The following is a 26,605-nucleotide window of genomic DNA, read 5'->3' on the forward strand; positions in this document are numbered from 1 at the left end:
ATTCCATGAACAGAGGAAACTGGCGGGCTACAGTCCATGGAGTCACACAAAGAATCAGACTCGACTCAGCAACTAACACTTTCACTTTCTCCAGGTGATCCTCCCAACCCAGGGATGAAACACATCACCTGCATTGGCAGGTGAATTCTTTACCACTGAGTTACCAGGGAGGTCCCCAAACATACTATATAATTGCATTAATTAAAATAGAGTGTTATGGATAGACTAATAGACAAATAGAATCAACAGAAGAGAAAAAGGCCCAGAAATAGGCCCAACTATAAAAGGGAACTTAGCATAGGATAAAAGTATAAGATAACATCATAAAAGGAAATAACTATAATAAGAAGGAAATGATAAATATTTTTAAGTGACTGGCCATTCATTTGGGAAACAAACAAATTAAATTAGGTCCTATGGAAGACATTATTGATTGATTGGCTGCTGAACAATTATTCCCGAACCTTTCTTCCCTTGCTTACCAGAGGTAACTTATATCCTTAACTTTATGATAATGATACTATTACTTTTCATTTATTTTTTTACCAGATATGTAAATCCATAAATAATACATTATTCAGTTTTGCCTGCCATTAAATAGCTATTCATTGCATTGTACCGTATATTTTCTTTTGTGTTCTTTCACTGTTTCTAAAATTCATCCATGTGGACATGTGTAGCCATGGCTCATTCATTTATACTGCTCTCTGATATTCCATCATATGAATGTACTACAATTTATCATTCCACTGCAGGTGGGCATTTGGATTGCTTCCAGTTTTGCTAATGCAATCAATGGGACTATAAACCTTACTCCTTCTGTCTTTAGGGCATATCTGTAGGGGTAGGATTGCAGAATCATAAGATATTAACACATTCAACATTACCAAGTAATACAAAATAGTTATACCAAAACATACAATTTCTCAAAATAGTTATACCAAGTTATACTTTTCACCAGCAGTAGATGAGAGCTCCTGTTGCTCCACAGCCATGTCAAATCTCAATATTGCTAGACATTTAAATTTTTGCCAGCGTATTAGTGAGTGTGAAATGATATCTTCATGTGGTTTTACTTTATATTTTCTTGATTACTATAGAGAATGAACAACTTTTCATATTTATGAGCCATTTCTGCTTCTTTTATAAAATTCCTGTTCATTTTCTCTGCTGCCCCTTAGTCTATTTGGTGGTTCATCTTTTTATTTGTAGGAGGTCTTTATAAATTCCAGATAACAGTCCTTTTCAGTTATGTCTTGAAAACATCTTCTCCAAGTTTGTAGCTTGACTTTGCATTCTTTTTACAGTAGTTTTTAAAATAAATTTGTTTCTAATATTAATGTGTCTAAATTTATCAGTATTTTCCTTTATGATTTACATTCTTATGTTTGTTTAAGAAATTCCCTCCTAGGACTTCCCTGGTAATCCAGTGGCTGGGACTCCAAGCTCCCAAATGTGGGGGGCCCAGGTTTGATCCCTGGTGGGGGAACTAGAGCCCAGGAGCCACGACTAGAGATTCTGCATGCCAAAACTAAAAAAGGATCACATGCAAGGAAGATTGAAGATTGCATGTGCCATACCCAAACACATAACTAAAAGTAAATATTAAAGAAAAAAGTATTCCTTCCCAATTTTAGTAAGCAATGTATAATAGTGCCTAAGAGCAAATTTGGAAAACTGAGCAGTGGCCACAGGACTGGAAAAGGTCAGTTTTCATTCCAATCCCAAAGAAAGGCAATGCCAAAGAATGCTCAAACTACTGCACAATTGCACTCATCTCTCATGCTAGTAAAGTAATGCTCAAAATTCTCCAAGCCAGGCTTCAGCAATACGTGAACCGTGAACTTCCAGATGTTCAAGCTGGTTTTAGAAAAGGCAGAGGAACCAGAGATCAAATTGCCAACATCTGCTGGATCATCAAAAAAGCAAGAGAGTTCCAGAAAAACATCTATTTCTGCTTTACTGACTATGCCAAAGCCTTTGACTGTGTGGATCACAATAAACTGTGGAAAATTCTGAAAGAGATGGGAATACCAGACCACCTGACCTGCCTCTTGAGAAACCTGTATGCAGGTCAGGAAGCACAGTTAGAACTGGACATGGAACAACAGACTGGTTCCAAATAGGAAAAGGAGTATGTCAAGGCTGTATATTGTCACCCTACTTATTTAACTTATATGCAGAGTACATCATGAGAAACGCTGGGCTGGAAGAAGCACAAGCTGGAATCAAGATTGCCGGGAGAAATATCAATAACCTCAGATATGCAGATGACACCACCCTTATGGCAGAAAGTGAAGAGGAACTAAAAAGCCTCTTGATGAAAGTGAAAGAGAAGAGTGAAAAAGTTGGCTTAAAGCTCAACATTCAGAAAACTAAGATCATGGCATCTAGTCCCATCACTTCATGGGAAATAGATGGGGAAACAGTGGAAACAGTGTCAGGCTTTATTTTTTTGGGCTCCAAAATCACTGCAGATGGCGATTGCAGCCATGAAATTAAAAGACGCTTATTCTTTGGAAGGAAAGTTATGACCAACCTAGATAGCATATTGAAAAGCAGAGACATTACTTTGCCAACAAAGGTCCGTCTAGTCAAGGCTATGGTTTTTCCAGTAGTCATGTGTGGATGTGAGAGTTGGACTGTGAAGAAAGCTGAGCACCAAAGAATTGATGCTTTTGAACTGTGGTGTTGGAGAAGACTCTTGAGAGTCCCTTGGACTGCAAGAAGATCCAACCAGTCCATCCTAAAGGAGATCAGTCCTGGGTGTTCATTGGAAGGACTGATGAAACTCCAGTACTTTGGCCACCTCATGTGAAGAGTTGACTCATTGGAAAAGACCCTGATACTGGGAGGGATTGGGGGCAGGAGGAGAAGGGGACGACAGAGGATGAGATGGCTAGATGGAATCACCAACTCGATGCACATGAGTTTGGGTAAACTCCGGGAGTTGGTGATGGACAGGGAGGCCTGGTGTGCTGGGATTCATGGGGTCACAAAGAGTCAGACACGACTGAGTGACTGAACTGAACTGAAGAGCAAATTCTGAATCCAGGCAGCCCAGTTCAGATCCTAGGTCCATCACTTACTGTGTAATCTTGGACAAAGTATTAATCTCTCATTACCTCAGTTTCCTCATCTGTAAAATAGGGATAATCATTGTACTTATCTGATAGAGTTGCTATGAGATTAAAAACATAACATATATGAGGCCCTAGAACAACCCTCAGCACATATTAATGTTAATAAATAATTGCTGTTATTATAATGATGCTTATCAGACAATTTTTATTGTTACTTCTCAGGGCAAGGACCATCATACTGTTACCAAGTCCAACCTCACTCTGCTTGCTGTTCAATAGACCAATGAATTCAAGAGACAAGGTGTTGAGGCAAGGCTAGCGCCTCAAAATAACCATCTTATTGGGGTCTGGATGCCAGATTGTTTTATAGATTAGAGAGAAAGAAGCAATGAGGAACTAAAGTCAAAAGGCAGAATAGAGAGGAAGATGCAGTGGGGAAGTAAAGTGAAAGGGTCTTCAGTCTTGTAAAACATCTCCAAGGGAATGTCCAGCCTTCAGAAGCGGTGTGTTAGTCTCTTCTATTCACAGGTGGGCAGGGACAAACTATCTGTCCATAAGATGAAGAAAGGCTTTAGTTTATAGTCAAGCAGAGGGGCAGGGTCCTCCAGGCAAGCCATTGAGTATAATTATAATAATAAAAGCAAGTCAAAGGAACAATTTCCAACATGGAGTCGGAATTGGCTTCCTTCCTGCAACAGTACCTTATTATACCTTATTCAGCTTTGTATCCTCAGCTCTTAGGCAGAAATTTGGCATAAATATTTAGTTGCCTGTTTTTCCCATCTCTAGCCTTCCCACCTCCTGACTCAACCTGGCCTTTCTACAGTGCTGTCAAAATAATTTCCCTTTCACAGCTATGATACTTTTCCTCCCTTTGCTAAAGGTTTTGATTATTCTCTGCCACCTTCAAATTCCTAAGCCAGGGCTTCCGTGGTGGTTCAGTGATATAGAATCCACTTGCCAATGCAGGAGACACAGGTTCAATCCCTGATCTACATGCCTCAGAGCAACTAAGTCTGTGCACCAGAACTACTGAGCCTGTGCTCTAGAGCCTGGGAACCTCAGCTACTGAGCCCACGTGCCCTAGAGCCCCTGCTCAGCAACAAGAGAAACCACAGCAATGAGAAGCCCATGCAGCAACAAAGACCCAGCGCAGCCAAAAATAAATAAGATTATTAAAAAAAAAAATGAAATTCGTAAGCCAGCATAATTTACCCCAAATTCTTTTTCCATTTAAAGTACTTTACATTCCACTTTATACCAAACAGTGGTGTTTGGGGTATCTTTCCATCAGTCTATACCCATATTTGTACATGAGCACCTGAAAATCTGTATAAATGCAATCTAGGGCAGTATTCAAGAGAATGGGCTCTGAAGGCAGAGGGACTGACTTTGGATCCTGATTCCAGCACTTACTACAATGTAACTCTGGACAAGTCCCTTCACCTCTCCAAGTCTGCTTCCTTGTCTGTAAAATGGAGGCAACAATAATTCCTACTTCAAAATAAGGTATTTAACATTCGGTCTGGTGTCTGGCACGCAATAAACAAATAAATTTTAGCTGTTACTAGAAAACCTTCTAGGCAGTATATTTGTATTTCCCCAACTCCACAGTCCCCTGGGTTTGTTCCCCCAGGACCCACCAAAGCTAGTAGTAGGGAAATGCAGGCTGCAAAGGGCGATGATCACAAAATCAGGCTTCCCAGATGGCTCAGTGGTAAAGAATTTGCCTGCCACTGCAGGAGACCCCAGAGACATGGGTTCTTTCCCTGGGTTGGGAAGATCCCATGGAGAAGGGAATGGCAACCAACTCCAGTATTCTTGCCTGGAAAATTCCCTGGACAGAGGAGACTGACGGGCTACTGTCCAGGGGGGTCACAAAGAGTCAAAATGACTGAGCTGCATGAACACATGAGGAGGCAACACTGCTCTCCTCTTTACAAAAACACAATGATGATGAGACTGGTGAACTGCAGGACAGGACTACAAACATAGTTTTGGGTGTAATGTATCTGCTGTGCAAAACAAAAAACTGTTCATCCATTCAAAGGGTGGTTAACCTAGAGTCCGTGACCTCTTAAATTAGATGCACCACTTGGCCTGTACCTGTATTTTCGTGGCAGAAGGTTCATTGTTTTCATCAGACTCCTGACCTTAAAAAGCCTTAATCAAAAGGGAGAGGGACGCTTGACCGTTCAGTACAATGTTCTCTGAAGCAAAACAGTCCAGGTGGGAATTCAGCACCCCTTGGGGGAGTCAGTCAAAATGCCATTATTCACTGACTGCAGAACTAAGGGGATGCAAAAGCAGCAGCGACTCTTTGGAAGGAAACGAGGTACTTGCGGGAAACCTTGCGGGAAACCTAGGAAGACTAAGGGCACTTCAGCTTTATGTGGTACAGCTGCTGAGGTTAAGAGGCCTCCATCAGTTGAGGAATGTGAGCTCGGGCTTGCAGGTTTCCTCTTAGTATCTGCAAGCACGTGTTGGGTGGTGGGGACTAGGGGGGAATAGTTCAACTTGTTTTTCATTAAAAGCTGGTAATGTGAGTTTCCAGCGACTTCCATCACTGCTACCTATAATTTTCTAGCTATTTTATCATCCATTGAATCTTTTCTTCCAGTAGCTCTGACGCCCGAAGTCAAAACTGAAACACGGAAGGAGAAAGCAAAGAAAGCTTCAAAAGGAGGAGAGCGTCCGGTCTTTCGTCCTGCGGTCCCTTTAAGAGAAGAACCTCTTGGGACCGGCAGTCCCAACCGACCCCAGTTTTAACCGAAACCTAACCCGGACTTCCCCCTCTTGACTCAAATAAGACCAACTTTGGATTTTCCCTCCCCTATTGACCAATCAGATTCTGTTACCAGGCAGATTTTAGCGGCTGCCGGTGCGAGCCCGGCGCCTTCTGTCTCCGGGTGGCAGCAACGACCAATCGTAGAGCAGGCCGTCCGAGTATCTAGGCAGATCGGGGCCGTTCCAGCCATTCAGAAAAAAGGAAATAAAGCAACGCACGAGCCCGCTGGGCCAGGATCGTGGGGCTGGGCTGGAGTGAAGGTGGCTACGAGGTAGTTTCTCTTTCTCCCTTACCTTTATTGTTGGTTGTTTTGGAAGGTGACTGTTCAAAGGTAGGGAGGGGGCAATATGAGTTGGGAGGAGAGCAGACAAGATTTTGGCTGTATTTTCAACTGCTTCTTCACCCATGTGCACGTGCCCCGAATCTAGGACCCCCCCTTTCCCGCAACCGGGTTTTCTACGCCCAGCACAGGAATTCCGCTGCCCTGAACCCCCTACTTTGCAGCAACGCGGGATTGAATGGAGGGGGAAGGGAGAGACTGGGGGCGCGCGTCGGGAGGGGAGGTGAGGGCGATGACGTAGGGGCCGGCGACGTGGGGAGGGGGAGCTGCGGGGGAAGCCGTGGCGAGATTAAGTAATGAGAAGTTGGGCCCAGTTTTTTCCAAGCCTGGAAGGGCAGAAACTGTTCGTATCCTTTCTGACCTCCCAGGCAAATTCAGTGGTGAGGAGTATATTAGAGAATTAGACAACTTTATCCTGTGGTGGTGGTTGAGGGAAAGGAGGGTAGTATGGGGTTAGAGGCAGAAATGAAAATTTCTCTCTAACGTGGATTCCCAATCCCCCGTATCTCTTCCTTTACAGTTTTCCACATTTAGGAGACTGCAGAAAGGTGGGGCAGATAGAATGGAAATGGCAAAGATCTCTTTGGGTATATATGGGCCTGGAGAAGTAATGGAATAATTTCTAATTTTTGTAGAAGGCAAATTATAGAAAAAGACCACTGGGGAAATTCGGAGGCTTTCTTTCTGTTTTTCTGCCTTTCTGGGTAGAGAGGTGAGGAGTGCCCTGGGACCTCCAGCGGGGAAGGAAAATCTTGTTAAATCTTGTCCTGTCTTCTCTCAACTCTAGCCCTCATGCCAGGATGGCAGAAGATGAACCTGATGCTAAGAGCCCAAAGACTGGGGGAAGGACTTCCTCAGGTAGTGCTGAGGCGGGGGAACCCACCACCCTTCTTCAGAGGCTCCGAGGTACCATTTCGTAAGTACTCATCACCATCTCTAAACCTTGTTTCAGACCTGGGTATAGATCCCTATAGCACTTCTCTTCCTCTGTATTGGATGACCTGCACCTCCCCACGCGAGTGCATCTGACCAGGGGAGATTTTCATCATGGTAGCAGTTCTTGAGCACCTGCTAGGCTTTTCAGACCCCTTCCTCTCCCTAGCAGTCAGCCACAGGGATGGGGAGAAATCTTTTGTATGACCTCCAGCTTTTTCCTCTTCTCTACAGCAAGGCCGTGCAGAACAAAGTAGAGGGGATCCTGGTGAGTATTTACGGAAGAAGGCAAGAGAGATGGCATTGGTGGGGGGGATGAAGATGGTGAGGATATGGGTTAGAAAGATTCATGCAAGGGAGTCAGGGAGTCAGTGCTGTCTGCCCTGTCAGAAGATAATTGGCTTTACAACTTGTTATCGCTTTGACCTTGAGCATCTCACTTCATCTCTGTGACCTCTTGTGGAGAAGCCCAGTAGAGATAAAATCAGAGCTGATCCCCTCCACTACCCTTCTCACCTTGGTAATCCTTAAGGGCTCCTAACCTTAAATCATTTCTAAGGTCCTTTGTCAGCCTGACACTCACTCACTCAGCTAGACTGTTTAGTAAGGATCAGGATCAGAGGGTCCTACCTTGGGTATTTCTTGGCCTTATAATTTTTCCTACCTCTCTGTTACTCCCTACCTCAGCAAGATGTACAGAAATTCTCCGACAATGACAAGCTGTATCTCTACCTTCAGCTCCCCTCAGGGCCCAGTACTGGAGACAAAAGGTAGGTTTGGTGCTGGAATTTTAGATATCAGAGGTGCTTATTTTTAAAGAAAGGCTCCCTAGGGGTGGTCCCTGGTGGTCTAGTGGTTAAGACTTCACTTTCCAATGCAGGGGGTGCGGTTTCAATCCCTGGTTGGGGAGCTAAGATCCCACATGACTCCTGACCAAAACGTAAACAACAGGAGCAGTATTGTAACAAATTCAATAAAAACTTAAAAAAAAAAAAAGAAAGGCTCCCTTAAAAAGGGCTTGGTGAATAGGAATACTCATAACAGCTCTCCTTAGTCGGGAATAAAAGTTGCTGTCCTGCCTTGGTTTACCAGAGAAAGGTGAATTCTGGATGCACTGATTCAGTCCAGCCCTACTGAGGTGATAATCTGGATGGAACCAGGGCAACTGTTGGGATGTTGGCAATACTTGTCTCTCTTATTTCTCTTGCAGCTCAGAGCCAAGTACACTCAGCAACGAGGAGTACATGTATGCTTACAGGTGGATCCGCAACCACCTAGAGGAGCATACCGACACCTGCCTGCCGAAACAAAGTGTTTATGATGCCTATCGGTGGGTGGATGGGAGCGGGTGTATGGGGGCTGGGGAGGTGGGCCTAGGACTACCCCCTCCTCCCTGGAGAGGCCCCTGCCTCGATGGAGCCGGACTTCAAGGGTCTCCCAACCTTGATTCCCAGGGACCCTCTGAACCCACCCTTCTTCTCTGAGTGTTCTTCCCTCTCTGTCCCTGCCTCACTCAGGAAGTACTGCGAGAGCCTCGCGTGTTGCCGCCCGCTCAGCACAGCCAACTTTGGCAAAATCATCAGAGAGATCTTCCCTGACATCAAGGCCCGAAGGCTTGGTGGCCGGGGCCAGTCCAAGTATCCTTGACTGGAGAGGGTGGGCTGGAGGACCTGGGGAAAGAACCTTAGGGTGAGGATGTGAAGAGCTGGAAGTGGAAACAGCCCAACCTTCCTACATGGGGACCTCCAGTGTGTTGGTTACCCCTTAACTTATGTCAGATATTGCTACAGTGGCATACGAAGGAAGACCTTGGTATCTATGCCGCCCTTGCCCGGACTTGACCTAAAGGGCTCTGAGAGTGTAAGTAACAACCCTCCGACTGCACTCTTCTCCCCAAAGTAGATGGCAGAGGACTTTGGGAGGTGTTTTGAGGCCTGACACAGCCTAGGTCGTTTGGCACAGTTTCTCAGCCTATAGGATATGCCCTTCTGCCTACGCTATGGCTGAGGCAGAGGAGAAAGAGAATTTGGGGGTTTCTGGGATGGCATGATAGAAGCTACTGCCATCCCTAGTCTGGTCTTATGGTCAACATTGGTGCCTGAGAGGGGCGCAGGGGCCTTTGTTCACAGTGTAATTGGGTGTGTCCTTCCCCTGTTTAGCCAGAAATGGGCCCAGAAGTAACCCCAGCGCCTCGGGATGAGGTGGTAGAAGCAGCCTGTGCCTTGACCTGTGACTGGGCTGAGCGAATCCTGAAACGGTCCTTCAGTTCCATCGTTGAGGTTGCCCGCTTCCTGCTACAGCAGCATCTCATCTCTGCCCGATCTGCACACGCCCATGTGCTCAAAACTGTGGGACTCGCTGGTGGGTGGACCCTGTATTACGTTCAGAGAACCCTTCAGCCACTTTCAAGCTTAAAGGCTCTCCCACATAAATGAGGAGAGAGACACCTTCTGTTCCTAGAGACCCTTCCCAGACATGCCTTAGCCCACCTCTTTCTCCTGCCTCTCTACCAGTCAGAATCACCTCCCTCCTCCATTCTGTTCCTTCCTCACCGCTTTTCCTTTTCTGGCACCTCCGCAGAAGAGGACGAACATGCCCCTCGGGAACGGTCATCTAAATCCAAGAACGGGGTAGAGAACCTGGAGGGCGGTTCTCATAAGAGACCAGAGAGACAGGTCCAGGTGAGGAAGCTGATGCCCTTGACCTTACTCCCCTGGGCTGCGGGTGTAGTACACCCTTCGCCCAGTGGGTTCAGTACTTTTTCACGTCCTGTTCCTATATTCCCTCCATTGTCCAGTCTTCCCACTTACTGTGTTCTTCTCTTTACTTTTTAGCCTCCTAAAGAGCTAGACCCCCGAGCTGGGGCTGGCCCCTCTGCACGTGGAGAGAGAAAGAAGAGTGTAGCGGAGAGCCCGGCGCCAGTAGCCAATAACCCGCAGGTTAATGCCCTAGTGGCACGGCTGCCTCTGCTCCTCCCCCGGGCCCCTCGCTCACTTATTCCGCCAATCCGAGTCTCTCCACCCATCTTGGCCCCCAAACTTTCTTCAGGCACTCTGAAAATGGCTGCACTGCCTCTGCCCAGTAGGGCTGGGGGACCCCAAGCAGCTGTTCCCATCATTAACATGATCTTACCAACGGTTCCTGCTTTGCCTGGACCTGGACCTGGGCCTGGGCAAGCTCCCCCTGGGGGGCTCGCTCAGCCAAGGAGTGCAGAGAACAGGGAAGTGGGCATAGGGGGTGACCTGGGACCCCATGACAAAGGTGTCAAGAGGACAGCTGAAGTGCCTGTGAGCGAAGCCAGTGGGCAGGACCCACCAGCTAAAGCCACAAAGCAGGATCTAGACGATACAGGAAGTGATGCCAAAAGAAAACGGGGGCGCCCTCGAAAAAAATCAGGTGGAAGTAGGGAAAGGAATTCTACCCCCGACAAGTCAGCAGCTGCTGTGGACTCAGCCCAGTCCTCAAGGTTACCACGGGAGGCATGGGCCTCTGGAGGGGAGAGCAACTCAGCTGGAGGATCAGGGGGGCCAGGGCCAGTAGGAGAGGCTGAGAAGGGGGTGCTTGCCCAAGGTCAGGAGGATGGCGCCGTTTCCAAAGGAGGAAGGGGCCCCAGTTCCCGTCATGCCAAAGAAGCAGAAGATAAAATTCCTCCTGTCACCCCCAAAGTGAGCGTCATCAGGGGCAGTAGAAGCCAAAAGGAGGCTCTTCATTTGGTCAGGGGAGAAGTAGACACCTCCGCACAGGGTAATAAAGACTTAAAGGGGCATGTGCTTCCGAGCTCCATTCCCCATGAGCGGAAAGACCCCAAAGCGGCACCCCCATGATAGGTATGTGGGAAGGAGTGTTTATAGCCCTATGTTAACTCTACCTGGCTGCCTAGAAGAGGCCCTTCTTTGCACTTCTCACTTGGCTCTTCATTCTCTTCTGTATAGACAGCTGAGGCACCCTGTCTTACATAGTGCCTGATTTTTGCCTCTCACCTTTCCAGCTCAGTCCCCTTGGCTTTAGAGTCACTAATCTGTAGTGACCCCTCTCCTGGATCCCTGCACTATCTTGTGGGAATATAGGGATGAAATACGATGAATGCCTAGGCTTGGAGTCTTTTGGTTTTAAATCATAGAAAACCTAACTCAGACTGGCTTAAAAACAAAGATTTATTGGCTCATGTGACTGGCAAGTCCAGAGGTAGGGCCAACTCCAGGTAAAGCTGATCCAGTGACTCCGTAAGTCTCTGAATACCTGATTGATTTTCCCCCCTACCTTCTGTAGGATCATCTTAAGCCTGGTCCACCTCGTGGCTGCCAGCACTCCTGGGATTCCATGTTTCCTCTCTCATGTCCAGCCAGAAAGAGAGGGCATCTTTGTGCCAGGAATCCTAGCAATAGCCCTAAGATTCACTTCGGTGAGGTCAGCCTGGGTCACACACCCATCCCTAGCCAGTCACTGTGGGCAGGAGATTGGTATAATAAATGCTAATTTGCTTATTTACGCTACATCATGGCCTGTACCTTTTGAAAAAAAAAGGCAGGATCTGCCTCCTTAGAATCACATAGATTCCTCAATGGGGACTGGGAGTGCGGAGTTCCCGGGGAGTCACCTGACACCTGGCCACTGCTATGAAGTAGGTGTGGTTTTAGCTTGCTAGGCTGAGACCAGTTATCTTCCTTCCTTTTTTTCCAGATAGTTTTGAATTTTCCTTACAGCAGCTGTAACCTCTTTTCCTCTTATTCTGGTCTCAGGGAATGAGAGGGAAATCTTTCTCATTTGGAGACTAGCTCTTTAGTCTCATTTGGATAACAATCCCCCTTTTTCTTCCACCTCCTTCTCAGAGATGGGTATCCTTCATTCTCCTCTTTCTGAATTTTAGTTTTCTCCTCATTCTCAATGCTTCACTCTACTGCCTCTTTCACCAAGTAGAGTGAGGTTTACTCCCTAGTCATTTTATTAAATTCACTCTGTATCCACCAGGTGTCAGTCTCTTGTCATGTAAGTGTCAGGACTTAGCTGGACCGGGATTGTGGGTTTAGGCTGTGTGTGTGGAAGAAGGTACCTTGCCTATCTGGGAGCACCAGTAGGAAAGGAATTCAGGTATATATTTGGGAAAAGCAGTAAACCAACCAACATTAATTAAGGACCTACTTTATCTTCTGCATAGGGTAGCTTCCATCAGGGATTCTCCATTTTCTTTCAGGGAGCCTTCATTCATTTGTTCCTTTATTTCCACCATTGCAGATTTTTAAAAATTATATGTAATGTTTGATATCTATAAAGAATATATTTAACGTGAATAAGTTATGAAGCATAATAACTAAATGACTCATCACCCAATTTGTACATTAAAACATTAGAAATACTACTGAATTTCTCGTGTTCTTCCCCTAACCTATGCTCCTGGCTCTCCCTAGAGGTCACCACTATCTTTAATTTTGTGTTTATTAACTACCTGCAATATATACATACATACATATATATATATATATCCTTTCCATTTATGTATATACCCTTTAAAAATGGTTTTGCTTTTTAGCTTTACAAAATTTTATTCTCTAATACTCCCCTGTGGTTTGCTTTTTTTTCCCCACATAACATTATTTCTAAGATTCATCCATGTTGTAGATAGCTATTACTCACTCATTTTTATCTATATAATATTGCAAGTGCATAAACCACAATTTATCCATGTCAGTGGACATTTGGGTTGTTCCCAGTTTTTTGCAGTTATAAATAATGCTGCTACTAACATTCTTGTACAGGTTAGTGCCTTTGTTTTTAGTAAGCTTTCTAAGGCTTCTGAGATGATTCCTTTGGTCTGTACACCCTCTGAGTTGGAAACTGTTCCCTCTTGTCTCATTCTCTAAAAACGTTTATATTAGATTGAACTGAACCATCCTTTGATCGTTTGATAAAACTTACTTGGTAAGCCATTTGAGCCTGGCCTTTCTTTGTGGGAAACATCTTAATTTCAATTTATTTAATAATTATAGGCTATTTGGGCTTTCTATTTCTTCTTGAGTCAATTTAGGTAAAGTGTTTTTCTAGAGTTTTGTGCATTTTACATCATTTATTTTTAATGAAATTCCTTCCATGTTCTTTTTCTCCTTTGCTCCCTGGGTGGTCGTGTCCTCCTTTTCATTTCTGCTGTTTACTTGTGCCTTCTTTTTTTCCCCTTTGACCAACTACACCAGAAATTTGTTTTACTTGTTTGATTTAGCTGCCATTCTGGGCTTTGTTGATACTCTCCCTTAAATATTTGTTTTCTACTTCATTAATTATGGATGTTATCTGTGGTATTTCCTTCTGCTTTCTTTAGATTTAATTTTATGTTCTTTTATATCAACTCTTTGCGACCCCATGAACTATACGGTCCGTGGAATTCTCTAGGCCAGAATACTGGAGTGGGTAGCCTTTCCCTTCTCCAGGGGATCTTCCCAACCCAGGGATCAAACCCAGGTCCCCCGCATTGCAGGTGGATTCTTTATCAGCTGAGCCACAAGGGAAGCCCAAGAATACTGGAGTGGGTAGCTTATCCCTTCTCCAGGGGATCTTCCTGACCCAGGGATTAAACCGGGGTCTCCTGCATTGCAGGTGGATTCTTTACCAACTGAGCTATAAGGGAAGCCACAAATATTTGTTTTCTACTTCACTAATTATGGATGTTATCTGTGGTATTTCCTTCTGCTTTCTTTAATTTTATGTACTTGTACATCTTAATTTTTATCTAATTAATTTTCAAGTTGTGTTATTTTCTATAAGTTTTCAAGGACTCACTTCCCTATATTCTCCACATTTTTCTGTTTAAAAGTATTTATTACTTAGTTCTAAGAATATTTAAATTACCTTTATGACTTTTTGGATTTGTGATTTAGAAAGTTTTCTAAATTTCCAAAATCTAGCTATTTAAAATTTTATCTTTTTGATACTAATTTTCAGTTTGATCATTTGTGCTCAGGAAATGTGGTCTCTGTGATAGCAGTTCTTTGAAGTTTGTCAGGATTGTTATTTTTATATTCTGGGGCTTCCCAGGTGGCTCAGTAGTAAAGAATCTGCCTGCCAATGCAGGAGATGCAGGTTCGATCCCTCGGTTAGGAAGATCTCCTGGTGAAGAAAATGGCAACCCACTCCAGTATTCTTGCCTGGAAATTCCCATGGACAGAGGAGTCTGGCAGGCTACAGTCCATGGGTTCACAAAGAGTCAGACTCAACTTAGTAACTGAACAACAATTTTATATTCTGTAACTTACCTTGGATATCTACCTGTTCTGTTGATTTCTGCTGATTTTCCCATAGCAGCTTGTTCCCTGGTATATTTTGTATTTTTGGATTTTGAGCTCCTATTTTGTTAATCTAAGGAAATCCAGTGGGCCTAAATTGGGGGTACTTTCCTCTAGAGAGAATTTGCACTTGTTTCTGCCAGGTGACAAAGGGTGCTCCTTACCTGGGACTGTGTTAACCTTTCAGGAGTCCTGATTTAACTCAGGAGTCCCAGATTTTCTCCCCTGCTTTGGCTGGGCCCAGGGTTTAGCCTCTGTTAATGATACTGATACTAGCATTTGTCCCCAGAGCAAACCTGCTTCTTCTGCTGCATGTTACTCATTCTGCATAAGGATTCAGCTCAATGTTATTTTTTCCCCTTCCTTCAGTGATCTCTTCTACTTTCTGATGAGCGTGACAAACATGTTTACTGTAATTTATCCAGGATCCAGTGGTATTCTGTGAGAGAGCCCTTTCTCTCCTCCATGCTGCCAGAAGTAGAAGTCCATTACTGTAGTTTGGCATTTTCCTTCTTGTTAAGAGCTCTGCACTTGTTGGAAGCTAGCTGACTTAGCACTATCCTTAAGTCAATAATGATTTCAGCACAGTGTGAGTTATGTTAGCAGTAAGCACAGAGAGTGGTGGGAGCCCAGAGAAATAGACAGGGATCAGAAATGACTTGCTAGTAGAGGTGAGTAGGACAAGGCCAACTCATAAAGTAAGGACAGAACAACAGAAGACATGATACAAAGAACTGAATCATGATACCCATTCTGCTGCCTAAGAGCTGTAAATTCAAAGAGATTGAGTAATTTGGGAAGGCTTCTTGGAAAAGGTAGCCTTGAGTTAAGCCTTTAAGTAGAGCTTAAGTAGATTAAAAAAAAAAAAAGTCATTCCAGGAAAAGCAGGAGTTTGAGGATGTGGGATGTGAGTAAGGACATGGCAGTCTAACCCAGTAAAAAGACCTGTTCGGCAGAAAGGTTATGTATGAACAAGAGAGAGAAATCAACTGGAAGAAAAACACACAACAGTTGAATGAATGGGTAAAAGTTATCCAGTGATGGAATTGAAAGTAATCCATTGATTGAATGAATGAAAGATACGAAGTTTGCATTAGAGGATGGAGGAACTGAAGTAAAAAAGAACCCTCCAGACAGCTGTTGCCATTGTCCATGTGGGAGGAGATGAGGGACTGGACCAGGTTGCTAACAAGTTGGAGGTGATAGGCATACGGAAAAGTAAACCACTGGTGATACGATAGAAGCTTCCAAGGGAACAGTGCCCTCACCACGATTGGGTTTGGGGATATATCCATTCACTTTAGGAGACCAGACCACTGGGTGATTTTAAGATTTACATGAATGTTATAGGGGTTTTAAGTAGCCTATTTTATATTTTTACCCTAATATTTTAAAAATCTAACATGAAACAAGTTATTCTTCTCTTGGTCAGGAAGTCTTCAGTTGGTTAGATGAAGGGCTAAACGAAGGTTTTGGGGACTGCCTACTGCTTCCTCTCTACTATTCCTTATTCTCTCCCCAATACCCTGTTCCCCAGTCCCATTGTTGTCTTTTTTCATTTTAGCCTTAGCATAAAGTAAGTCAGAAATAAAAATTTGTTACTTACTAAAACTTGAAATAATCTTTTGCTGTTAAACCAAGGTAAACTCTATGTCTAGTCTGTGGCCTCAAATAAATGAATGTATTGTTAACTTTTGTAGGCAACAGTCAATTTTCTTAAAAACAACAAAAAAAAGTAAATACCACATTGACTAACATGCTAAACGGGGGAATTAATATCATTATATATTTGTCTGTGTGTTTTGTCTCATGGTTCATCAGTAGGCCTATTCCTGCTTTGTCTAGGATCATTCTGCTGGTTCCATCTTATTCGGTAAAGCTAATTTTATATATATATATATATATATATGCTGCTAAGTCGCTTCAGTCGTGTCCGACTCTGTGCGACCCCATAGATGGCAGCCCACCAGGCTCCCCCATCCCCGGGATTCTCCAGGCAAGAACACTGGAGTGGGTTGCCATTTCCTTCTCCAATGCATGAAAGTGAAAAGTGAAAGTGAAGTCGCTCAGTCGTGTCCGACTCTTAGCGACCCCATGGACTGCGGCCCACCAGGCTCCTCCGTCCATGGGATTTTCCAGGCAAGAGTACTGGAGTGGGGTGCCATTGCCTTCTCTGATATATATATATATATAATACGATATACTATATATATATATATATAGTATTAAAACATGTTTGTGAAGAGGCATTTACCAGAAAGAGCATGAGTTCAGTTTACCACTTTCTATAGGATTTTGAACATTATTTAGTCCAGTTTTTTAAAACAGATTCAAAAACAGATGGCAACTCTGTAGTCGGTTGTGAAACTAATTTAGCAGTATGCAAAGCTAAATGTTTTTAAAAAGTGAAACAGGGACTTCCCCAGTGATCCAGTAGTTAAAACTCCATGCTGCCCATGCAGGGGGGTGGCAGGGGGTTCAATCCCTGGTCATGGAACTAAGATTCCATATGCCTTGTGCCACGACCAAAAGATAAAATAACTTTTAAAAAGTAAAATAGAGTAGAAAGTATCAATGTGCATTGCATATAGTAGGGTAATTGCATATCACTTCCTGAAACTTATTTCAGTGAAGACCATGTCTATATGCTCTTCAATGGTCGTGATTTAAAAATTGATTTCTTATTGTGGGTTGAAATAAAACAATTTCAAAAACCAATGACTTAGTCGTTCTGAAGCTCAGTTTCCATAAAATAACATCTGTTTCACAAAGATGTACTGAGGAATAAATGAGGTAGCATTAGTATTTATACACAGTAGGAGGCCAAGCAATAATTGCTAGTAGCTTCTTTTTCTTTTCTCTGGGGGAAAAAAAAAGCCAATATCTATGGTTCAGGAAAAAAAAATTACTCATTATAGTTTATTTAACCATAGGGGTGTTTAATATATAATTGGAGGTGTATTATGACCTGGGTCCTCTAGTTTTACCAACTTTTGATGAATAAGCCAACTTCTTTCCTCAATTTGATGACATTTAAATAAATAAATGAAATCAACAAAGCTAAAAGCTGGTTCTTTGAGAAGATAAATAAAATAGGCAAACTATTAGCCAGACTCATCAAGAAAAAAGGGAGAAGAATCAAATCAACAAAATTAGAAATGAAAATGGAGAAATCAAAACAGGCAACACAGAAATACAAAGGCTCATAAGAGACTACTATCAGCAACTATATGCCAATAGAATGGACAACTTGGAAGAAATGGACAAATTTCTTAGAAAAGTATAACTTTCAAAAACTGAACCAGGAAGAAATAGAAAATCTTAACAGACCTATCATAAGCATGGAAATTGAAACTGTGATCAGAAATCTTCGAACAAACAAAAGCCCAGGACTAGACAGCTTCACAGCTGAATTCTATCAAAAATTTAAAGAAGAGCTAACACCTATCCTACTCAAACTCTTCCAGAAAACTGCAGAGGAGGGTAAACTTCCAAACTCATTCTATGAGGCCACCATCACCCTAATATCAAAACCAAAGATGCCACACACACACACAAAAAAGAAAAAACTACAGGCCAATATCACTGATGAACATGGATGCAAAAATCCTTAACAAAATTCTAGCAAACAGAATTCAACAACATATTAAAAAGATCATGACCAAGTGGACTTTATCCCAGGGATGCAAGGATTCTTTAATATCTGCAAATCAATCAATGTGATACACCACATTAACAAATTGAAAGCTAAAACCCATATGATTATCTCAATAGATGCAGAGAAAGCCTTTGACAAAATTCAACATCCATTTATGATAAAAACCCTCCAGAAAGCAGGAATAGAAGGAACATACCTCAATATAATAAAAGCCATATATGATAAACTCATAGCAAACATCCTCAATGGTGAAAAATTGAAAGCATTTCCCCTAAAGTCAGGAACAAGACAAGGGTGCCCACTCTCACCACTACTATTCAACATAGTTTTGGAAGTTTAAGCCACAGCAATCAGAGAAGAAAAATAAAAGGAATCCAGATTAGAAAAGAAGAAGTAAAACTCTCACTGTTTGCAGATGACATGTCCTCTACATAGAAAACCCTAAAGATCACCAGAAAATTACTAGAGCTAATCAATGAATATAGTAAAGTTGCAGGATATAAAATTAACACACAGAAATCCCTTGCATTCCTATACACTAACAATGAGAAAAATAGAGAAATTAAGGAAACAATTCCATTCACCATTGCAACAAAAAGAATAAAATACTTAGGAATAAATCTACCTAAAGAAACAAAAGACCTATATGTAGAAGACTATAAAACACTGGTGAAAGAAATCAAAGAGGACACAAATAAATGGAGAAATATACCATGTTCATGGATCGGAAGAATCAATATAGTGAAAATGAGTATACTACCCAAAGCAATCTATAGATTCAATGCAATCCCTATCAAGCTACCAATGGTATTTTTCAAAGAACTAGAATAAATAATTTCACAATTTGTATGGAAATACAAAAAACCTCGAATAGCCAAAGCAATCTTAAGAAGAATGGAACTGGAGGAATCAACCTGCCTGACTTCAGACTATACTACAAAGCTACAGCCATCAAGACAGTATGGTACTGGCACAAAGACAGAAATATAGATCAATGGAACAAAATGGAAAGCCCCGAGATAAATCCATGCATCTATGGACACCTTATCTTTGACAAAGGAGGCAAGAATATACAATGGAGAAAAGACAATCTCTTTAACAAGTGGTGCTGGGAAAAGTGGTAAACCATTTGTAAAAGAATGAAACTAGAACACTTTCTAACACCATACACAAAAATAAACTCAAAATGGATTAAAGATCTAAACATAAACCAGAAACTATAAACTCCTAAAGAAAAACGTAGGCAAAACACTCTCTGACATAAATCACAGCAGGATCCTCTATGACCCACCTCCCAGAGTAATGAAAATAAAAGCGAAATAAACAAATGGGACCTAATTAAACTTAAAAGCTTTTGCACAATGAAGGAAATTATAAGCAAGGTGAAAAGACAGCGTTCAGAATGGGAGAAAGTAACAGCAAACGAAGCAACTGACAAAGAATTAATCTCAAAAATATACAAGCAGCTCCTGCAGCTCAATTCCAGAAAAATAAACAACCCAATCAAAAAATGGGCCAAAGAACTAAACAGACATTTCTCCAAAGAAGACATACAGATGGCTAACAAACACATGAAAAGATGCTGAACAGCACTCATTATCAGAGAAATGCAAATCAAAACCACAATAAGGTAACATCTCACGCCAGTCAGAATGGCTGCTATCAAAAAGTCTACAAACAATAAATGCTGGAAAGGGTGCAGAGAAAAAGGAACCCTCTTACACTGTTGGTGGGAATGCAAACTAGTACAGCCACTATGGAGAACAGTGTGGAGATTCCTTAAAAAACTGTAAATAGAACTGCCATACGACCCAGCAATCCCACTGCTGGGCATACACACCGAGGAAATCAGAGCTGAAAGAGACATGTACCCCAATGTTCATCGCAGCACTGTTTACAATAGCCAGGACATGGAAGCAACCTAGATGTCCATCGGCAGACGAATGGATAAGAAAGCTGTGGTACATATACACAATGGAGTATTAGCCATTAAAAAGAATGCATTTGAATCAGTTCTAATGAGGTGGATGAAACTGGAACCTATTATACAGAATGAAGTCAGAAAGAAAAACACTAATACAATATACTAATGCATATATATGGAATTTAGAAAGATGGTAATGATGACCCTATTTGCTGATGACAGCAAAAGAGTCACAGATGTAAAGAACAGTCTTTTGGACTCTGTGCAAGAAGGCAAGGGTGGGATGATTTGAGAGGGTAGCATTGAAACATATATATTATCATATGTGAAGTGGATCACCTGTCCAGGTTTGATGCATGAGACAGGGTGCTCAGGGCTGGTGCACTGGGATGACCCTGGGGCATGGGATGGGGAGGGAGGTGGGAGGGGGGTTCTGGATGGGGAACACATGTGCGCCCATGGCTGATTCATGTCAATGTTTGGCAAAAACGACTACAATATTGTAAAGTAATTAGCCTCCAACTAAAATAAATAAATTAATTTAAAAATAAATAAACAAATGACTTTACTTGACCCTGTTAGTACTTTCCTGCCCTCACACTCCAAGGTGCCACACGCATACATGCTTTCCCATCAAGGCTTCATGCATATACAGGACAGTATGGGTTCCTCTAGGGTCACCACGTACAGGTCACCAATGTACATCTATACCTGTAGTGACTCCCTAGGACCTAAGACAGAAGTGTTTTGTTTTTTTTTTCTATCAAAACAGAATCTAAAAAATAGTTTCAGTGTGGTGAAGAATTTTAGATAATATTATGCTTTTAAATATGGGAAACAGAATAGTATTCAGTTTTGTAATTTAAGAATTAAAGAGACTGAGGAGAAAAGCAAAGCAAATAGGAAGTGGGGGAATAATTTAGTCAAAATATTTATAAATATTTTTATTTTATTCATTTATGAAAACTAACTTTTACCAAAAGAACAACAACAATAAATCTGACAATTGGCACTGTTACACATTTTTGGAAATCTGCTTAATGCTTGACTGGATTCTCATATCTGCTTCTGCATTCAATTTGTTGCTACATAAACAAATATAAACATTTTTTCCTGTGGTGGAAACTAAGGATACAGCTAGGATACAAAAATAAATTCATTCTTGCCTTGAGGAACTCAGATTAGAGGGAGTTGGAGACCCAGGAACAGAGGGAACCAAAGAAAACCCCAAAAGAAGGCAGAAAGACAAAGTCATAGATGCAGATAAACACATAAAGGCCCTTAGAAACTTGAAACAAAATCTACCTCACAATAGTGTGTGTGTGTATGTGTGTGTGTGTATGAGGTTGAGGTGGGTCTCAGTTAATAAAGGACTTATAATAACTGCTATACCTACAAAAAGTTCCTACTTTAAAGTTTGAACAGAGATGTTACTGGAAAGTAGAAAAAGTCCCTCCAATAAAAGTAAAATATGCATCTCTTTTTACAATGTTTCAAAAAGTTAGTCCTTCAAACCTTGGAATCCCTATCCTTTGAGGGGATGGACATATGACATTTCAGACTCTAGGCAAAGCAGGGTCATCACCTCTCCATTCTTGCTCCACGGCTGACTAGGAGCTGGCCAAGAGCTGCTGGGCCTGACAGGTGGACTGGTGATTCCCCACTCCAGACCAGTGGTGACAAATTTAAACTATCTTTGGCACTCTTGGCCTCCTTCTCTGCTCATCTTTCATTACTGTACTCCTGCTTTAACCTAGCTTATCAGTTTGTCTTCTCATGAGCAAATTCCCTTCAGAATGCTCCTTCGTCTTTCTTGTTCCACTGGACCATTTCCAGTATCTCTTCAATGACCTTACTCACAATATCGAGAAAACGTTCATACTTTATCATATACAGAGCAGCCTTTTGTATTAACCATATGTTCCTTTAGCAATCAGGTACCCTATTTGTTCTTTTATACATACTGCACGTTTTACACAGGTATTTTCAAGCTATTAATCTTTATTCTGCCATCCAAACACTGAAGCAATTACCCCCTTTCATTTATATTATTGTCCCTGTGCCGGCATCACCAAGGCGATGGACATGAGTTTGTAGGCTCTGGGAGTTGGTGATGGACAGGGAAGCCTCGCATGCTGCAGTCCATGAGGTCGCAGAGTCGGACATGATTGAGCCACTGAACTGAGCTGTGCTAAGTCATTTCAGTCGTGTCCAACTCTTTGCGACCCATGGACTGTATGTGGCCTGCCAGGCTCTTCTGTCCCTGGGATACTCCAGGCAAGAAAACGGGTGGGTTGCCATTCCCTCCTCATATTATTGTCCCGATAATAGTCGTAATCTGTGCTCTCTTTTAGTCCTCACAAAACCCTGTAGGGTGTTAATATACCTGGATCTACTTTGCAGACATAGAAACGGAGGTTCACAGAGGATAAATCAGTCATTCCAAATCAAACAGCCTTCAAGTGGCAGGGAGGGTGGCGTCCAGGATCTGGGCTCAAATAACTAGCCTCAATGTAGACTATTAAGTAAGGTCCTATGAGGGGCAGAGGTTACGTCGGGACAGAGGTTCTGATGGAAAGGGTTCCTAGTCAGTAAGCTAACTGACAAATAGAATTACACAAGACAACACCAGAAGTCCATTTGCAGGCCGATTTTTGTTTATTTGTTTAGATTTTACATGGTTTGGTTTTGTTCGGAAGGCGTGATTATGCCCTCCAAGCTTTTGACATTTCACTCACCTTTCCCAACCTGGCCCAGTCCAGCCCCTCCCGGGCTGGATCGAGGTCCGAAGGCTGAAGGCCAAAGGCTGCCCAGGCAGGTGGTGACCTCGGAGGCAGAACCGCGGCCTCGAGTCGCGCCGCTAACGGCGAAAGATTGACGCGGTTGGACCGCGCCATTCCCCAAGCGATAAGGGGCGTAACCTTGGCGTCGTCCTTAAACATGAGTAAGAATAGGATAGTGAAGGTGACTATCTTCCCCGCCTGTCCTTTCTTTCTCTTTCTGCTGTCCAGCTCGGCCCCCAGCGTCCGTCCCCCGACCTGATTTACTAAAGGAGTCGTGTGGAATAGGGGAAAGTCACTGATTGTCATTACGGTAACTCGGTTGCTAACTCGAACGGGCTCATTTACGTATAATTTGCACGTTCCAGTGTTTACTGAAGTACGCGACAAGCTTGTACTTCTCCACTAGCCGGGGACCCACGCCCGCCCGCTGCACCGCCGCCTTCTGCTCTAAGCCGGGAGCCCCGGCCCCTTTATCCAGAAAATTTTACTTCCCTTTCGGCTTCCTTAGCTTCGCAAACGCTGCCTCGTAGGTCCGCCTCCCAAGGTTTGGCCCCTCCTCCCACCCGTAAGCTCCTCCCCTGGTCCTCTCCTCCTCCCCGGCTTCCAAATCTCTCTTCCCGCCCCCTTCTCTATTTCTGAACAGGCATGTTTCGGGCAGCTCACCCAACTCCTTAGATTACTATGGGATCCGTAGGGTCCTGAGCGTCGGAGTAGCAAGAAAGCATAGCCCACGAAGGGACTGAATTCAGAAGAAAACTCGAGATCTGCTGAGGAATTTATTTTATTTTTTTTTTAATCCTGTTGGTGCGAGAGAGGAAGACAAGGTTGTGAGGCCCGGTCGAACGCGCGGCAGCGCGAAGGCCCCCTCAGGCGGCGCTGAGGGCAGCCCCGCAGCCGGGGCCTGGTGCAGCCGCCGCGGCCGCTGTCAGGGAAGCGCAGGCGGCCAATGGAACCCGGGAGCGGCCGCTGCTGCTGAGGCGGCGGTGTCGGCAGCCCGACCCCGACCGCCCGCACCCCCTCCGCCGGGGTCCCCCGGAGGTAAGCGACTCCTACCCTGTGAGTGCCCCTTGCCCTGTGTGTGAAGGGGTCCCTCTCCCACCCTGTCCAGCACAGCCTCCCCCGCCCCCACACCTGGGTTCGACTACAAAACTATCCTCCCGGTGACACCTGCACCCCGGGTTCCTTCTCCACCTTTCTTCCCGAACCTGGGGTCCTCCCCTGCTTTTTGGCTTCCTCTTCTGTTTAGCTCCTCCCTCTGCCGGGGATTCCCCCCTCCCTCACGCTTATCCCTGTTGCCTCCGTCCCGAATTCTCTTCTCTTAAGTCGTCAAGCCTTTCCACATCACGATGCCTTTTATGGGGTCCATCCTTGTTTGTCTTTCCTCATTGTCTGTGCCCCAGCCCCCTTTCCCACGGCCTCCGCCTTTATCCCTTTTCCTGTTTTGCCCCTTAACTCCGATGTCTCTGTGCATCCCCAACCCCTGCTTCCCGGGCCTCTGTGGCCGTCTCTTCCTCTGCTGCTTCTAATTCCATTACCTCACTGCCACCCACCCACCCAGCTCCTGGCTTCCAAGAATTGTCTATTCCTTCTCCTTAAGGGATCTCAGGCCCTCACCATCATTCCCAAAGTGCTGTTTACATTCTGCTTTGACCTTAATCCTTTCTTCTCTAAAGTACTTAATGATTCCTGTAACTCTTCAGCTTTTCTCGACCCTTCCTCAGATCTCCCAACCTCTGGAGGTTTGTTCCTGTAGAAGAGAGATCTGACAGTGCTCCTTCCCATTCAGGATTTCCAACTTTGACACCTCCCTCGAGTTTCAAGGGTTTTGCTGATCCTTGTGGTACTGTTTTCCCTGTGGTCTTTATGTGTTCTCTGTCACTCTACCTTTACATACCACTTATTTCAGGATCAACTAAACCTTGAGCTAAGAAGATGTGTTGGGAGGAGGGGGGAGCCTCAGCTGTCTCAGGCTTTTCTCTGGACAGAGGGTGTTTCAGAAGGATGGAGCAAGTTTGAAGCAGTTCCTGTCAGATTACACTTTGCTGGAGGAATGAACAGGCCTGCATGGAAACTGAATGAGGTTGTGAGAAATTTTGTTTTGGATAATTTAATTTTAGGCTTGTCTTAGAGGGATCACAGAATATAGTGTCTTCCCACCCCTAAGAGGAATCGGTTTACTCTCAGTGGCTTTACTAGAATGGTTTTGGTTGATTCCGTAAGACCTTAAGCCTGGAGTGGATTTGGTCAGGGGGTAACTGGGAAAAGGAACATGAGCCAATGGAAAGAGCATGTATATTGAGAATCAGGACTCCTGGGTTCAGGATGTGACTTCTTCACTTGACCTTTAGCGTGACTTTTTTTGGGCAAATGGTCCACTCTATAGGTACAGTAATAGGCATATAGCACAATGTGGGGGAAAATTTTTGACTTCATTATTTGTTTACAAAACACAGGGTTCCTCAGACACAAGGTATTTATTAGTAGTGATTCAGTTCTGAGAATTTTCCTTCATTCTGGTCTCTCTGTTCAACCTTTCTAGTCTCCAACCATGGGAGTAAATCAGTTTGAAAGGCAAGCTCCAGGCCTGACTCTTTCATCTGCCTTGATTTGTTTCCCCACTGCTTCAAGTTGCTGACCAGCTTTGCTGTTGCTCTTGTTCTTGAGCCATAACTCCAGATTCTGTAGGCATAAAGTACGTTTGTGGGAAAATCCTTTGAGGAAACTGGCTGGAAAAGAACACTTGGATTGAGTTGGGACTTAGGAAGCTAGTTGCTCACCTGTATACCATGTCTCTCTCTTGGCCTCCAGTAGTGAAAAGGACACGTGAAGTTCCCTTCATCTTCCTACTCTAAGCCTGTTTGAAAGTAATCATGCTACCTTGTCCCACTTCCCCCTTTTTCTGCCTCCTCGTTAGCCAGCCAGTGTCCGAGTTCATAAGTCCCCTTTTTAGGAGCAGCTTTGCTCCTTGGGAGCACCCCTAAAGATAAGTCATATTCCTCCTAGTTGCTGTGCTTCCTTCTCAGAGCTGGGTCCACACTGTGTGAGGACACATTTGCTGAACACTATCCAAAGCAGCAAATTGAGATTGTCTAATTTGGGGAAGAAGCTTGAGAGGGACCTTTGAGTAAGTCGCATGAGACCGGAGAGGGCCTAGTTCAAGTGCATTTGGAGCTTGTGGTGGGGAGGAACAGTTCAGAGAGAGGTGAGTGTACAGGTTGCTTTCTTTGCCATCTGTCAGTTACACCAGGGGCTCCCAGAGCTGGCTTGGGCTGTCTGGCTGGTATCTGCTTATACCAGCTCTAGAGCCCTGAACAGATTTCTCCGCTTCATTCAATATTGACTTAACTTCCCTGAGACCACTGTTCTCCCTACCCTATCCCCTAATGCCACTCTGCCTTGGGACCTTGGGTCAGCATTTACCTGGTTCCTGGTAGGGCTCGAGCCTGTTTGATGGCTTGGTTCTGTGTTTCTACAAGGGAAGGGTTGTACTCAAACTCCATTTTTACCATTGAGGTTAAGAGGGAAGGATGAGCTAAGACCTCCTTAAAGAAAGGTTTGAGTTAGACTTTGAGACATGAAGAGGGAGTCCTCAGGAGCAGAACAGGCAGCTTAGGATGATTAGAAGTCCCTTTTGAAGAGCAGCTTCTTCTTCTTTTTTTTTTAATTTTATTTTATTTTTAAACTTTACATAATTGTGTTAGTGCCAAATATCAAAATGAATCCGCCACAGGTGTACATGTGTTCCCCATCCTGAACCCTCCTCCCTCCTCCCTCCCCATACCATCCCTCTGGGTCGTCCCAGTGCACTAGCCCCAAGCATCCAGT

The 26,605-nt window shown here is 43.7% G+C and overlaps 2 protein-coding genes across 9 annotated transcripts in view; both read left to right on the forward strand.

Annotated features, from left to right (window-relative positions):
• The first annotated feature begins 6,069 nt into the window (after window positions 1-6,069).
• On the forward strand, window positions 6,070-16,106 carry RFX5 (regulatory factor X5). Of its 4 annotated transcripts, none has more exons than NM_001205726.1 (10): window positions 6,070-6,142; window positions 6,999-7,127; window positions 7,379-7,412; window positions 7,832-7,914; window positions 8,355-8,474; window positions 8,662-8,781; window positions 8,923-9,004; window positions 9,304-9,505; window positions 9,725-9,825; window positions 9,979-12,503. In NM_001205726.1, exons 2-10 carry the CDS (start codon window positions 7,012-7,014, stop codon window positions 10,966-10,968), a joined length of 1,848 nt encoding a protein of 615 aa, NP_001192655.1. In that variant the 5' UTR covers window positions 6,070-6,142; window positions 6,999-7,011; the 3' UTR covers window positions 10,969-12,503. The 4 variants fall into 4 exon arrangements, with proteins under 4 accessions (NP_001192655.1, XP_059740784.1, XP_010801343.1 ...); XM_059884801.1 differs by having other exon boundaries at window positions 6,104-6,554; window positions 9,979-16,106; XM_010803041.4 differs by having other exon boundaries at window positions 6,104-6,202; window positions 9,979-16,106.
• Window positions 16,107-23,664: 7,558 nt separating this feature from the next.
• Window positions 23,665-26,605, forward strand: part of PI4KB (phosphatidylinositol 4-kinase beta) — a 28,550-nt gene continuing 25,609 nt past the window's right edge. For 4 of the 5 annotated variants that reach the window (XM_059881859.1, XM_059881867.1, XM_059881866.1 and 1 more), the window contains exons 1-2: window positions 23,665-23,818; window positions 24,687-24,860. In XM_059881859.1, coding sequence (XP_059737842.1) covers window positions 24,856-24,860 — 5 coding nt within the window. In that variant the 5' untranslated portion in view covers window positions 23,665-23,818; window positions 24,687-24,855. The remainder of the gene's footprint in view (window positions 23,819-24,686; window positions 24,861-26,605) is intronic. The other variant, XM_059881863.1, reaches the window with a different exon arrangement.

Source organism: Bos taurus, chromosome 3 (genome assembly GCF_002263795.3).
Source record: "Bos taurus isolate L1 Dominette 01449 registration number 42190680 breed Hereford chromosome 3, ARS-UCD2.0, whole genome shotgun sequence".
Lineage (NCBI taxonomy): Eukaryota > Metazoa > Chordata > Mammalia > Artiodactyla > Bovidae > Bos > Bos taurus.

Coding starts and splice junctions, on each gene's coding strand:
- RFX5 (XM_059884801.1), top strand. CDS start 6,508: ATGAGAAGTTGGGCCCAGTTTTTTCCAAGCCTGGAAGGGCAGAAACT. Junction 8,475..8,661: donor AGTGTTTATGATGCCTATCG/GTGGGTGGATGG, acceptor TGCCTCACTCAG/GAAGTACTGCGAGAGCCTCG. Junction 9,826..9,978: donor GACCAGAGAGACAGGTCCAG/GTGAGGAAGCTG, acceptor TTTACTTTTTAG/CCTCCTAAAGAGCTAGACCC.